General features: G+C 28.0%; 1 protein-coding gene across 1 annotated transcript; it reads left to right on the plus strand.

The window, feature by feature from the left end:
* Positions 1-7,662: 7,662 nt before the first annotated feature.
* On the plus strand, positions 7,663-15,276 carry LOC105250783 (glutathione S-transferase theta-3). The gene is made up of 5 exons (XM_011257050.3): positions 7,663-7,767; positions 12,438-12,664; positions 14,616-14,766; positions 14,852-15,032; positions 15,106-15,276. Exons 2-5 carry the CDS (start codon positions 12,465-12,467, stop codon positions 15,261-15,263), a joined length of 690 nt encoding a protein of 229 aa, XP_011255352.1. The 5' UTR covers positions 7,663-7,767; positions 12,438-12,464; the 3' UTR covers positions 15,264-15,276.
* Positions 15,277-15,900: the final 624 nt, after the last annotated feature.

Raw genomic sequence — 15,900 nt, forward strand, 5'->3', positions numbered from 1 at the left:
GATCATAATATATTTAATTCTCTTGTTCCCTTTCTCTTGTCCCCTGTTTCAATTTTTATTCGCAGTAATGAACAATTACGATTCGATAAATATTTATCGTTCCGATACAGTCATTTCATGTCGTTTATCAAAAATTAATTAATTTTTAATTATTAATATTTATAGCAAATTATGTTTCGTACTAATCGTAATCGTGTTTCGTACAAAAATTATAACAATATACGAAGCGTTTCTCATCTCTACTTTATAACTCGAGAGTCACCGTGCGAATGATGACAAAGCGGTAACGTATAGCGCGCTACTGTTTATATTTTATATTGCCAAAGTCGAACATCATATTATCGATAATTCGTTGCCGAAATATTTTATACATTATAAAATATGCATTAATGCGAAATATTAAATAACAGATGTATTTTATTTATAGATTTATTAATCGATTATTTATTAAACAATTCATTAACATACGAATCATCTTGCATAATTATTTTAATGCTCGAGTGTCATCGAATAAATGATAGTAAAACCATACATACAAATAATAGCATCCTAATGTTTACGTCGTCAAAATCGATAATATAACTAAAATATGTAAATATTAATACGTTATATGTTGCAAAGATCAAACGCAGTATTATTATTAATTTCTTAACATAGTCAACCTTGGCGATATATATATAACAGTATCGCGATAATGTTTCTGACTGACAATCATTCGCTCAGTGGCTCTTGAGCAGCGAAGTAGCGATGTGAGACGTATCATATATTATCAAATTTTTTCTCTGAACACAATTGCAAGTGCAACGAAAAACTTTTCGTGAATGAGTGTAAGTGCAACGAGGAATTCAAATGATTGCAACGAAGATTGAAGTGTCACGAGGAAAAAGCGAAGAAAGCAAAAGAAAAAAGGAGGTTTTGGAAATGGATGGACCAAGAGATATGATGTGAGTCATTAATATAAATTATTTATTATATACATTATTTATTATATTGTTGCGTCCCCACTCCCCGTCCCGCTGTATTCGTCACCCGTTGAATTCTTTCGAAGAAGATCGTTTCGCGCGTTGTCAAGATATTGTTATAAACAACGACTGTCAAAGAGTCTGAGCCTAGCTGTCAAGTTGTGCGGACGCGCGTCTATTTGTGATCTATTTTACGATTATTTTGAATTCTTCTTACTCGTTACTGGCGTTATTAAAATTTTTGTGCATCTTAAATCGCGTTATTATTTACGAATGCACGAATGTCAGCGTATGCCGATTGTGTCATGCGCGATATATATTCGATATATATCGTTCCGCGGACGCAACAATATATAAATTTCTCATTAGTTTATATTCAAAATATACATATTTCACGTTTCGTTTTATTTATTCAATAGTGATTTTAAACTGTGACATATGTAATATATATACTTATAAAAAATATTCCGTTTTATTTTAAAATAATTAAAACATTATTTTAAAATAATTAAAACATTTATAAAATTTATTATTAATTAATATTTTCAGATACTTCTTATATTTTATAAAACATTTCATATTAATATATTTATTTAAATATTTCATATATAAAAAAATGGAAATTTTTTTATTTATCATATTTTTAAAAATTTATATCTATAAGAAATATAAATTATTTTGTAATTACGTGATTTATAACATTAAAAAATATCTGTTTAAAAGTAAAAATTAATTGCGCGCAATAATTAATTTTAAAATCAATTATTTTGAACATTGCTTTATATAATAGATTTTCTTTTATCTTTTATATTTTTATTTATGTACTATGTACGTTTAATTTATGTACTATATTACATTTATCGTTTAATTTATGTACTATATATTATATTTATGTTTAAATTTATGTACTATATTACAAAATAAATTTCAAATTATGTATTATATTATATATAAAATTATATATAATATAACCCTCTCATGGGGTACACCTTGTCGCGGTGGAGGGTTTAGTACTTGGATGGTGTCTTGAGATTTATCTTAAATTTTTCTATTTATGATAAATCTTAAGGTGCCTGAATAGGAAGCTAAGTACCCTCTCGCGTCGTCGGTGCCGTCTACGTGCCGTGGACGGCAAACGCTTCGTTACCGCGTTTTCGTGTTGTAATATTCTCGCGTCGTCGCGTTTTCCGAAACCGGGAGTGTCGTATATATATATATATATATAAAAGTATATATATATATTAGTATACAAAGTATATATATATATATATTAAATATATGCATCGCGCGACCAAATTTTTAATCGTACCGAATTAGTGCGGGAGTACCGTTTAGTATCGCGCGTAAAATAGCGGAAATAGCGATATAAAAATATCGCTCGTGAGTGCGGGAGTGTCCTTAAAAGTATCGCGCGTCAACAACATAAGAGGAGGAGGAGGCCTGGGAAAAGCATTCTGCATCGGCGGAACAACCTGATGATGAATATTTATTATTTGTATATCAATTGTTATAAATTGTACGCAATAATTCGGTCTTATTATTTAAATGGATTAAAGAGAAAATTAAAGAAAAAGATTTTTATAAAAGTCATATAAAACTTTCTCTTTAAAAAACAGTTTCAAAAATTTATAAAATGTTTCCACATGTTTATCTCTGCTTATTATTTTACATATTGGATGTAAAATTCCGAAGGATAAAAATTTTTTGAAATATTGATTGTATTTTGTGAACATTGTTATAAATAAATTTTATATTTGTATGTTACAGACAACGTAGCTTCGATAACTCCGCTGTTGCGCATCAGTGCCGATGAGTGAGAAAAACTTTTATTTAACTTTAAGGTAACGAATTCGTAGAGATTGTAGATGTAGATTGTAGATTGTAGTAATCCGTTTGCCTTAAAATGAATGAGCTAGGATTATTTAAATTAAATAACTTTTAATAAATTCTTTCGAAATGCTTTGCATCTATTGTGAAAATATATTGATGTATTAATTAAAAAAAGAGAATATTTCAAGAAAAGAAAATATTTTGTAAAGATCTTGTTTAATTTATTAAATAAAGAGCACGCATTAATATATAATTTTATCAATTTTATCAATTTTTTATGCTACTTTATTTCCATAATGTGCACTTATTTTATTGTAATTTTATAGCTCATCGTAGAATTTGTTTGTAGATATTGTTTTTAAACTTTATTTTAACTTAATATAATGCCAAATGATAAATTAATTAAATAATTTGTAATATGATAAAAGTTATACACATACATGAGTTTTATATTTTATTAGAAAATATAATATACAGAAATTTGTAGTAATTTGGCTTTGAGTTAAAATAAAATTATATTCAAATATTTAACGAACGATCGTAAAATCGAGCGATCGTTACGATGAGCGTGAAATATTTACGCTCATTTGCCATTAATTAATTGTCAAAAGAAAGAGTGTTTATCTCCTTTTTCGATCTCTGATTAGAGATCGAGTGAGAAAGTGGCCAGGATCAACGAAAAGTAAGTTCAACTGGCCTGAAGAAAAGCTTTACGTACAATAGTATGTAATGTCGGACATTTATTCACGCGGTTAGGGCACGCAGTTAGAGAATGTAATTAGGGCATGTAATTAAAATATACGTGATTAGAGATTAAAATATACGTGATTAGAGATAGGCTTTTCTCGAATAATTTTACTTAATCGAGAAATAGAATTATTAGGACTATTAGGTGTTCATGAAGATTTATTAATTTTCCCTTCAAGAAGTAGAGGATTGTTAGGGCTATTATGTGATTAATTTAGGTGATTAATATATTATGTATCTTTTAAAGAATCAGAAAATGTAGATTAGGTTTAAATAATATTAGGGACAGATTAAAAAATATTTCAATAATTATATTATTAATATTAACAAGAGGTTTTTAAGGGGGTTTTCAAGGGGTCAATATTTTTTGAGTGTTTTATTAGAATGAAAATTAAATTGTTAACACTCAATAATTTTTATAGTAAGATGATTTTTTTGCGAAATTTTATGTATGCGAGAGCTCAATACTACCCCGGCGGGACCTATTTAGCGGTCCCGCCGGGGTGTGCATAAGGAGCATTTTCCTTACGTAAAAAAAAGAAGATTGTTAAGGCTATTGGGTGATCATTAAAATTTTTTAAATATTCCTTTAATGCTAAAGAAAATATATTAAAATTCCAATAATCTTAGGGATTAATCATCACTAATCTTGTCTGGACTTTGTAAAAATTTTTAGTAAATTTTATATTATAAAATATCTATACCCGAGAACATATGTCCATAGAAAATATTCCGATGGACTCCATAGGAATAAGCATGATAAGTGATGGTAATTTTTGTGATATTAACACAGCAGAATACAATAAACCATAATAATCCAAGAACTCGAAGAAAAGAACATATTAGATAGAAATGCATAGTGATTGAAAATGATTAGAAAGTAAAAGACAGTATGCATACAACCTATTTATTAATAGTAATACTATTTTGTAATTATATTAAATTTTATAATTTAGTACATTGTATTATATAAAGTATTAAGCACAAAAGTATTATGCTGGTATGAAAATTATAATAAAAATATAAAAATATAAATAGTGTTAGCATATGAATTCTTTATATTTTATATAAAGGAAGAGACTTAAAATATATTGCAACATCTATATTTTTCGAGTCTTAAAAAAACTTCAGAAGAATCAGTGATTAATTTGACAAATTCTATTCATATATTAATAATTAGATTTTTTAAATAATTAAAAAAAATGATTGATAGATATCAAAGATCAGTTTTATAACTAGATATCAAATGTGTTAATTTTGCTTAAAATGAATTTTGACTGCAGATTCTGAAAGAACGGAAAATTTTACGTTTACATATGTATTTTAATTTTTTTTTGTATCATAACATATCAAGACAACAGCCACAACACTTATGATCTTTTGCTTTTTCTCACTCTTTTGTCTTCAAATGATCTGTGTAGTGGATTTCGCTTTCTCTTTTTCCATCCACAGTACTTTCTCTTTTTATCATAGGAAATAAGTTAAGCTACTCGGGAAGTGTTCCAAGTGTAAGTTTGGTAGTCGACCATCAGATGGCTACCACTAAAATCATAAAAACTGCAAGTAAATCGGCGTACCTCAGAGATAAATTCGGCAGATATGAAGACTTACTTTGCCGTCATGGTAGGCACACAGAAATCGGTTACGATGCAGGGATTCAGAACCCGAGTATCGTAACGATTTCTGTGTGCTACCATGACGGCAAAGTAAAGTCTTCATATCTACCGAATTTATCTCTGAGGTATGCCGATTTACTTGCAGTTTTTATGATTTTAGTGGTAGCCATCTGGTGGTCGACTACCAAACTTACACTTGGAACACTTCCCGAGTAGTAACTTAACTTATTTCCTATGATGAAAAGAGAAAGTACTGTGGATGGAAAGAAGAGAAGCGAAATCCACTACACAGATCATTTGAAGACAAAAGAGTGAGAAAAGCAAAAGATCATAAGTGTTGTGGCTGTTTGTCTTGATATGTTATGATACAAAAAAAAAATTAAAATACATATGTGAACGTAAAATTTCCGTTCTTTCAGAATCTGCAGTCAAAAATTCATTTTAAGCAAAATTAACACATTTGACCTTGAACTGACCTTGATCTGAACCTTGTCGGACCAAACGGACTACGGATTCGAATTCAGCGACCCCAAAAATATAAACATACACATTGTTCTTTTACGCATGTGATTTTTTCGCAATTTGACCTTGAAATGACCTTAAACTTGACGTGATACGGTAACAAGATTGATCAGATATTATAATTTTTTTTTTTTTTTTTTTTTTAATTAACAAGATAAATTATAGATATACGATTAGAAATATTTATCGCACAGCAAGCATTTTGTGTTTTGTAAATAAGACGATATAAATATGACAATAAATATAGAAAAATATTTATTTCATCTTTGAATATTACAGTATCTTTCGCGATTGAATAATTTATTTACTATCAATTTACATAAAAATATCTTGTTATACAGCACTGATGCTACCGACATTTTGTGCACATAGCACGGAACGAAACCAGAAATTGTGCACATTGTATATTACCCTCTGAGAACATTTATGGACTTTGGCTTTGTAGTTTATGTCCACATTTTCAATGTCCATAGAGAGAGTATCGCTTTCAGAGATCACCTAAGAGCAGGCCATGACATCTCTCACTTCTCTCTAATAGAAATGATGATAAAGTTGGCCGTAAGCAGAAGTACCTAAGATTTTAACTGGTTGAAATAGTTACTTCTGCTTACGGCCAACTTTATCATCATTTCTTCTAGGATACATAAAGCTGAAGCAATATTCTAATTGGTTCTTCAGCTTACGTTTACATTTATGGTTATGGCAATTCATGTGCGAAAGCCTTAAGACTCAAGAAATTGACCAATCATAGTCAAGTATTAAGAGAATACTCGATTGTGATTGATCAATTTTTTGAGTCTTACGCCTTACAACCTTATGCTACGGCCATTGTAGAATGGCCTTTAGCCGGATCTACATTGGTCGTATCGTAACGTCACAAGTGAGTCGTAGGCAAATTGACCAATTATGGTTGATTATTTTTGAAATAATCGACTATGGTTGGTCAATTTGCCTACGACTTGCGACGTTACGATACGACCAATGTTGATAGATGAATCTTGAAAGTTTATAAAAACATATAAAATAAAAAATCTTGATATAAATAAAAGTTTGTAATGATTATATTCAAGATAAGATATTGTAAAGTCATATCTAATTGTAAGTATATATATTTAGATATAATAAAATATATATATATACATATTTAAATATGACTTTACAATATATTATCTTGAATACAATCATTACAAATTTTTATTTATATCAAGATTTTTTTTATTTTATATATTTTCTATAAACTTCCAAGCGTCATATATCAAGAATGATTTCGAAAAAATGTTTTATATACAATATTATTACACGATTACAGCAACGTTGCATTTTTTTCAAATATATTACATTGCAATATTGCTGCGACAGTTCGTTGTAATATTACAAAAAGCGGACATCTTAACGTTGCCGCAACTTTACAGCAATGTTGCAACAAAGTTTCGCAACCAATTTGCAATATTGCAATGTTTCAATGAAATTATTCTGCAATATATTTGCAACCTTTCTGTGCTGTATGAGATGTACCTATACGATATAAAAAATTATATATATATATATATATATATATATATATATATATAATTTATAATTAAGTGTATGTACATTAAATTAAATAAGTATACATTATTTTATTCAAATAACTTAGATAAGATGATTAACGTCAAAAAATAACTTCGCAGAGAAATGAAGTATTGGTTGGATTCCAATTTTTTCGTTTCACATTTGCTGCCCATTTTGTTCTTCGTTCTTTATCGCGTAGAAAAACTTTCATTACGTATTCTTTTTCAGTGGAATTATTACAATTTAAAGCGGAACAACCAGGCATGTTTGAAATTTTAAACTATTTAGTAGAAACATGGCGGCAAATATGGCGGCACCAATCAAAATTGGAGACGTTATTTCGTGACTCTGATTGGAGGGTCTCTAAGTACTATATATCAATGACCATCTATATTCCGATGTGATTTATTGCATATATGATGACTTGGGTAAAGTTAGGATAAACTCTTCGCTCTATTTTGGTTGACTGTGTTGATCTCGTCACTTTCACTTATTTAAAACTGTACTTTCATAAAAATCTGTTTCATTTGTGTTGTATCGTAAGTATATAAATATATGTAGAATTATATAAGATATGTAAAAATTTAATACATTATTAGAGACTTAATATATTATTAGTCTTGTTTATCGGGATCAAGATTCCATATTCTTAAGACATATATTCTACGCTTTTAGCATTAATTATTGCAAAGTCATGTTTCTATCCAGATAATCAAGTTTGTTAACGATAGATTTTGTTTGATTTATATTAAAATTATAAAGAATATGATATCGTTTTTTTTTACAAATTATGCTATTTTATATAGTTTTAAAAATAATATATTTGATATAATTATATTATATATCTAGATAGCAATTTTAAATAATCTGTTTAATATTTTGTTGGGACCCCAACACAAGATTCAGAATATTAAATTATTGACCATTAAATTAGTTATAGAAATTAAATTGACAAAAAAAGATACATATATAGTAGTTTGGATTTTCGTCCTTCATAGATTTTTATTATATTCATAATGGAAAATTGAACACGAGTTAGCGAAATTTGATGTTACCGCGTAGCGGCAAACGAAAGATCATATAGTATATATAAAACATTATATACGTAAATGTTTAATAATTACTTTCCAATCTGTCATAATTATTATATTTGTTCTTAAATTGTTTTATAATATACAAATTCACGAAAAATATGTCCTCATGTAATAAATAAAAACAAAATTTTCGACTAGTTGAATTTAATCGTTTACTAATTTCAATCATGGACAGGATAGACGTCTAATAGCCGTTTTTTCGACCTATCATTCCTTATTAGAAAACTTCTCGGTTGCACTTTCGATTTTCTTTAATGATAGAAAAATGTTAATTATTTATTGAAATTAGTTGAACATATGACGAAAACATTTGAATTTTGTAATTTCATTATTATTATTATACAGAAAATATGTGCACACACTAGATCCTGCGCCTGGTACTTATAAGTAGAGTCTGGATCTTGATGTCGTTTTCTCCACTTCAAGTGAATGCTAGAGGCTAGAGGCCACGCGCCGCGAAAAGCAATATCGTCTATGCCGGTCTAGTAATGGTAGCAAAGGGAGCATCGTTGCATAGAAAAAATATATATATATATTAACATAGAATATATATTTATTTGATATACATAATATATAAAATAATATAATAAAATTATATATATATATATATATATATATATATAATATAAAATATAAAATAATATAATAAATTATTATAAATTATTTTCTTTTTATAATAAATTATTTTCTTTTTCTACGTGATGGTGCCCACTTTGCTACCATCATTAGACCGGCATAGACAGTATTGCTTTTCGCGGCGCTCGGCCACTAGCATGCATTTGAAATGGGGAAACCGGCACCAAGATACGGACTCTGCTTATAAGTTTATTTTTTTATTATTTTTTTAAATTTAATATCATCAGAATCCACACATATTTATTTTTAACACATAAAATTAATACATATTTATTAAATTAATACATATTTATTTTTAACACATAAAATTGCCTCTCAAAATTTTAGAATAATATAATTTTATAATTTAAAGCTATATATTATATACTATATATTATACTGATTTATATAAAGTGTTATAATCTTTGTATAATACTTTAATAGCATAAAATATAAAATTAATTCTACAAATAAAATAAAGTAAAAATTTCTAATACGAAAATGTTGAGGCTGCAATAATTTTTGATTTATAAGCAATCAAAGTTTTGCCAATGATATTGCACAGAATTCACGCGTTAAAGCCTGTAATTATACCACTGTAATCTATATATATATATATATATTACTGATTTTTTTATATCATGTGATATTGATTTTTACTGATTGTGAGTAGTCTGTAATTGTGAGTAGCTGATTTTATTTTTTTGTTTCTTATGTGTGCTTATTAAATATATGAATTTAATTAATTAATATTAACAGATTGTGAATAATAATATATAGAAAACATTTAATTATTTATTAAATAAAAATTTGAATATTTGATTAATTATTACATTTAAATAGAATTATAAAACCTAATGTTTTTTTACATATTTGAAAAATGAGATTATATTTATTTATACATTTTTTTTAATCAAAGAAATATTTATAGAAATTAATCTATTATATATAATATCATTATAAAATAAAATAAATCAGCTGTACAGTAAAAAATCAATATTATCTGACATGAAAAAATCAATAACAGATGGTAAATCGTACGCGTAAATGTAGTCACAGATTTGAATGTGCGAATTTTATGCGATAACATTGGTAAACTTTGTTTATCAAAAACTATTGTAGCCTCAACATTTTCTTTAAAATTTCTTTACTCTATTTTATCTCTAGAATATGCTTTTAAAGTAGAAGCTTTTAAAATAGAGATTGTGAAACACTGTTTATTATATACTATATTATATATTATGTTAAAAATCGATGTATGTAACATAAATGTTCACCATTGACAGTATAAATATCGGTCCGAAATTCAGTAATATGTGTTAGACATATATATTTACTATTTTAACAATATTTTAAAATATTGCTGAAATAATATTCTAAAATAATGTTTTCGTAATATTTTGGCAATATTACACTGCAATATGCAATGTTGCAACAATACATTGTAGCAATATTGCTGTAAGCTTTTGTGCTGTATGAAAAAGATTGGCTTTATTAAATTTGAAATACACTCGTTAACAAATCGCATAGGCAATTTTATGTCAAATTTTCGCATAACTTCAAATAAGTATATAACTCTGTCAAAAATGGTCGTATTTAAAAAAACTTTTTTTTATTCTTAAGCTTAAAGCTTCTATTTTAAAAATCATTTGTCAGATTTATTCTCCTCCTCTCTCGTCATCTCCTTAAAAGTGAGGATGTGTTTTGTTTCCAAATAATTTGACGCATTCCATGGGGTGAAATAAATTTTTTTCGCAAATTTCATGATAATCATCGTAAAATATGGACTTTTATGTAAATTAAAAAAAAATAAAGTTTGTACGATTCTTTTTTGGTGGAATTACGACACATCAAAGTTATCTATACATTTTGTTTATTTACTACCGCCAACATTAGCATTTCCTGATGCGCACCACGATGATGTTGCTGGTCAGATTTGGCGCATCGTGTATGTGCGTATGTGTGTATGTGTGTATATGAAACACGTCCTTATTTTTAAGGAGATGACAAGGAAGGGGGAGGATATATTCTAAATCTGACTGATTTTTAAAATAGATAAGCTTGAAAATGAAAAAAAAATTTTTCAAATACGACCATTTTTGACGGAGTTACACTTATTTGAAAATTTGATTATGCGAAAATGTGACATGAAACTATCTATGCGATAATTTTGTTGACGAGTGTATCTTTAAAATTGTATATAAGATTTTAAAAAAATAGCAAGAGAGAAAAAGTTTTAATTTTGACTAAATATGAAAATATAAAAAAAATATGAAATTTCTATTTTTAAAATTAAAGGTAACTTTCAGATAATCTTAAAATTGTATTCAAGATAAAATAAACATATAAATTGGGCTTGATGTCAATGCAAGTCAAGTGTCGAGCTTATTACACATTAATTAATTAATTTAGTAATTAATTTATTATTGTATAAAAACATATAAATATGATACAATTGTGAAAAGTTTGCGAACGTTTTGACATTATTTTTGGGTCATCTTCAGCACAAATATAATGATTAAAAATAACAAAGGCTTTACATAATCGGAGTCAATTATATTAAAAGCGTGCCGTCTAAAATTACATTAAAATTGAATGACTCGGTGTTTCATTATTCTTATTTTGATGGCCCGTATAACTTGTATTACTATCAAAGTCAATTTATCAAAATAAAATATTTTTATCCGCAACCAAACAATTTTTGAAATATTTTTCTTTTGATGCATATTTTTTAAGTTTTTTAAAGCGATATATTATAAATGATTTATCGTGTATACAGGTTGGCTGATAACTTTTTGCGATCCCGAAGTGTGAAGATAGACTGGTTCAAATTAAGAAGGAAGGTCCTCTACTGTTTTGCGATATTCGCAATAATTAATGAAAAATTAAATAAAGAAGATCAGCCAATGCACGTGGCTAGAAACGTGGCGACAAAGGCAGTCTTACTGTAACATAATGCGTGACAAAGCGGTGATTGGGAATAGGTCTATGGAGGAAATCACTATAAAAAAAGCACATCATGTTATCTCCGCAAGGTGTGGAAATAATAGCGCATCATTTTCTTGCCACTAAAAGAACGAGTCATTTTTCGGCGCGGTATTGCGATATATATCGCATGCTACCATCATGTCTCGGAGAGCGATCCGCCCACCACTTCGCCGCGCGCTTCTACTCATGCAGATTGGCCGATCTTTTTTATTTAATTTTTCGTTAATTATTGCAAATATCACAAAACAGTAGAAGTCCTTCCTTCTTAATTTGAGCCAATCTACCTCCTTACTTCGTAATCGCGAAAATTTTCCTGACACCCTGTATACATGAATATAGACACACACGCATGCATTCACATATGTCAAAATGCACACACGCACCAGTATAATAATTATATTAAAACTCCAAATAAAAAAATGTAAATGTATTTCATTTAATTTTTCTTATTTTTCAACATGATAATTAAGAAACGAGCGATTTTCTTATTTTTATTTTTCTTCTTTTTTTAGAAAAAATATTAATTTTTTTGCTAAAACATGACTTTAAAGTTATATTATGATTTACTCTCACAACCATCGAGAGTACTATACATATTTCTTAAAATATGTGATATACCATTTGAACAGAAGATTATAAACTTAAAGAATCTCGAGCAGTATACTCCAGAGTTTGAACAGATTAATCCATTCAAGAAAGTCCCTGTTATAGAACATAATGGTTTCAAACTTACTGAAAGGTATTATTTTTTTCTACAAAAACTAATAAATATATAAATATACAGGGTGTCCCATTTTATTTTTGTCAGTCAAATATCTCGATGTTTAGAGTTAGAAAAACAGTTTCAGACAAAAGTTGTATGGCTTGAAGGGGGCCTAAGATGGTGTCATTGGTTTAATTTGTAATTAACAATTACATATTTTTTTAAAACAGAACTATGTTTTTTCTTTACACCAATTGATTCCTCTTATTATTTTGTATATATAAAAATACCCTAACAACACACATGTCCAAAAGATGTCCAGAGGTCATCCGAGAGGACAATCCAAATATAAAATATCCCCCAATAGCCAAGTCTGCTAAAGCAGATCTTGTCAGGGAATCTGTTAGAAATTATTGTCGACAGAAAGATTACAGAATCGATGCAGGTTCTGATATATCATGTGATGTCGCCAGAATGTCAACAGAAATATAACAAAGCTTGTTAACATAATCAGTTACCAGATTGGCAGCAAAAATCGAACAGATTCTGCCGGCATAACTTAGTGGCAGATTGGTGGCAGAAATTGAACAGGATCTGTGCGATGCAATTTGACAACAGATTGTCGGCAAAAATCGAACAGGATCTGCGCATACAATCTCTGATAGCAGATTGATGGCAGAAATGGAATAGGATTTGCATGATTCGATAGTTCTTTCACTTACCACTACGTGAGCTGTACTTTCTCGTAATTGAATTTCTGTCAGAAATATATATAAAGTCACGAATATGAATAAAAGACTAAAAATATAGTAATTATCATTTTAATTTTTCACTTTAATTTCTGATATCTGATACAAGCAAATGAGAGTCAGAATTCAGAATATTAAACTGATTGGAATCAATATAATATATGGAAAATTATTCATGCACTGGCTATTTGAGGCATAAAGCAAGAATTTAATTCTAAATAAATTACATCTCAAGTTTTACAAGTTACATTTACTTTATTATTAATTTAATTAAATAGAATTGAAATTAGTCCTTCGCTATATGAAATATAACTATGATATAACATATTACATATATGTCATTTTTATGTATTTTCTATAAGAAAATTCTAATTAACTTGCTGATAATATTGTTATTTAGCATCTGTAATAATCAATTTTGTTGCATTTATATAATATTAATAAAAGTGCAAATCTTGTGAAATTTCTGCTGTCCATTTGCCATCCGCAGATTCTGTTCGGTTTCTGCGGACAATCTAACATCAAATTGCACGCGCAAATCCTGTTCGATTTCTGCTAACAGTCTGACACCAAGTCATGTTAGCATTGATAGCAGATCCTGCTCAGTTTCTGCCGACAATCTGATATCCGATTCTGTGAGCAGGTTCTGCTAGCAGATTAGAAGCAGAATGAGGACGCAGTAGATGTCATTCTGCTGACATGGTTTGATCAAATCTGTTGCCAATCTGTCGACATACTGCTTACATTTTGCTTATTGGGTCCTTTGGTTGTCCTCTATGGATGTCTTTTGGATATGTGCGTTGTTAGGGTATTAAGGTAAGCTAATCGAAAAATATTTTACTAGATATTTTATGGTTTACTAGATAATTTATGTAAAATTAAGAAATTATTTCAAGCCTCATAACTCGAAAAATACTCAATGAAGAAATACTTTATTATAGTGTTTTGGAAAGTTTATCTCTCGAGATAAGCTACAAAAATAAGTAATAAAAAATAGGGGGTTCCGTTTAAAAAATTGAAGGTGACCTTCACATGATCTTCAAACGACTTTCTAAGATCAAATCAATGACACCGTCTTATGACCCCCTTCAAGCCATATAACTTTTATCTGAAACATTTTTTTCTAACTCTAAATAATATCAAGATATTTGACTGACAAAAATAAAATGGGACCCTGTATAAAAAATAAAAATAGTAAATATTTTGATTTTAATTATTTTTAATATTGTTCTATATAGTATAGGGATTATACGATACATATGCAGAGAATTTAAGGTAGATGATTACTGGTATCCATCTAATTCAAAACATCAAGCAAAAGTTGATGAATATCTCGAATGGCAACATCTCAATACAAGACTTCATTGTTCATCATATTTCATAACGAAGGTAATACATTATTACTTTTATATACTTTCTTCATCTGCTGCATAAAAAGAATACATTTATAGATTATTTTTACTTTATATTTTAGTTTCTTAATCCACTTATGCAAAACAGACCAGCAAAGCCAGAAAAAGTGGCTGAATTTGAAAGTCGCATGAGTAATTGTCTTGATATTATCGAGAATATATGGCTAAAAGATACGCAATTCTTAATTGGAAACACAATCAGTGTGGCTGACATATTCTGTGCTTGCGAACTGGAGCAACCACGTAAGCTATATAAATTTTTTGCTTCCCCTTCCTCCAGGCATTATGAATCACTGTATCTTGCTTACAATTTTAGGTATGGCTGGTTACGATCCGAAAAAAGGAAGACCACGTCTGACTGCTTGGATGGATAAAGTTATCGAAGCAACAAGTCCATATTATCAAGACGCTCATATATTTTTAAATAAAATTGCTGAAGTCAATTCACGCGAAAATTTAAATTCTAAGTTTTAATTTAAAAATCAACATATATATATATATATATATATATATATATATATATACAAATAATTTTAATAGATGGTAATATTTTTAATATTTTGTTTGATGTTTTAGGTGATATTTTTTTTAATAAATTAAGATTTATATGTGTTATATTAAGGAATAAATAATTTATGTCACTCATTTATTTTTTATTTGTTTATTTGCATCCATTTAAACAAATATGGTGGTGCAATTTCTTTGCAAACTTTTATAAAAGTATAAAAACTTGATTATGATTTTACATGTATAATAATTAGAAAGCATTGAAATAAACATATGCTATTATTCCTTAAAGAGATACAAGATTTTTTTTAAATATACGTATATTCCTGAAATTGTATATTCGTTTTTTTAATTCTTCTCTCTTGGTGACATACTATATGTTTCCAATAATAATTTACTTTTCAAGTTTTTTTCTTAATTTTTAACAGGAATTCTCCTGATTTCTCATTATAGTCGCGTTACATTACAAAATAAAACGGGAGAAACTAAAAGTTAAAGAAATTACGTAAATCTTTTTTTTAAATCTATATCAAAGTAAATTATATGTAATTTAATAGTCACACATTTTTTTGCTGAATTGAAGAAACTGATAAAATATGTAAAA

Source organism: Camponotus floridanus, unplaced genomic scaffold (genome assembly GCF_003227725.1).
Source record: "Camponotus floridanus strain SB8 unplaced genomic scaffold, Cflo_v7.5 scaffold8, whole genome shotgun sequence".
Taxonomy (NCBI): Eukaryota; Metazoa; Arthropoda; class Insecta; order Hymenoptera; family Formicidae; genus Camponotus; species Camponotus floridanus.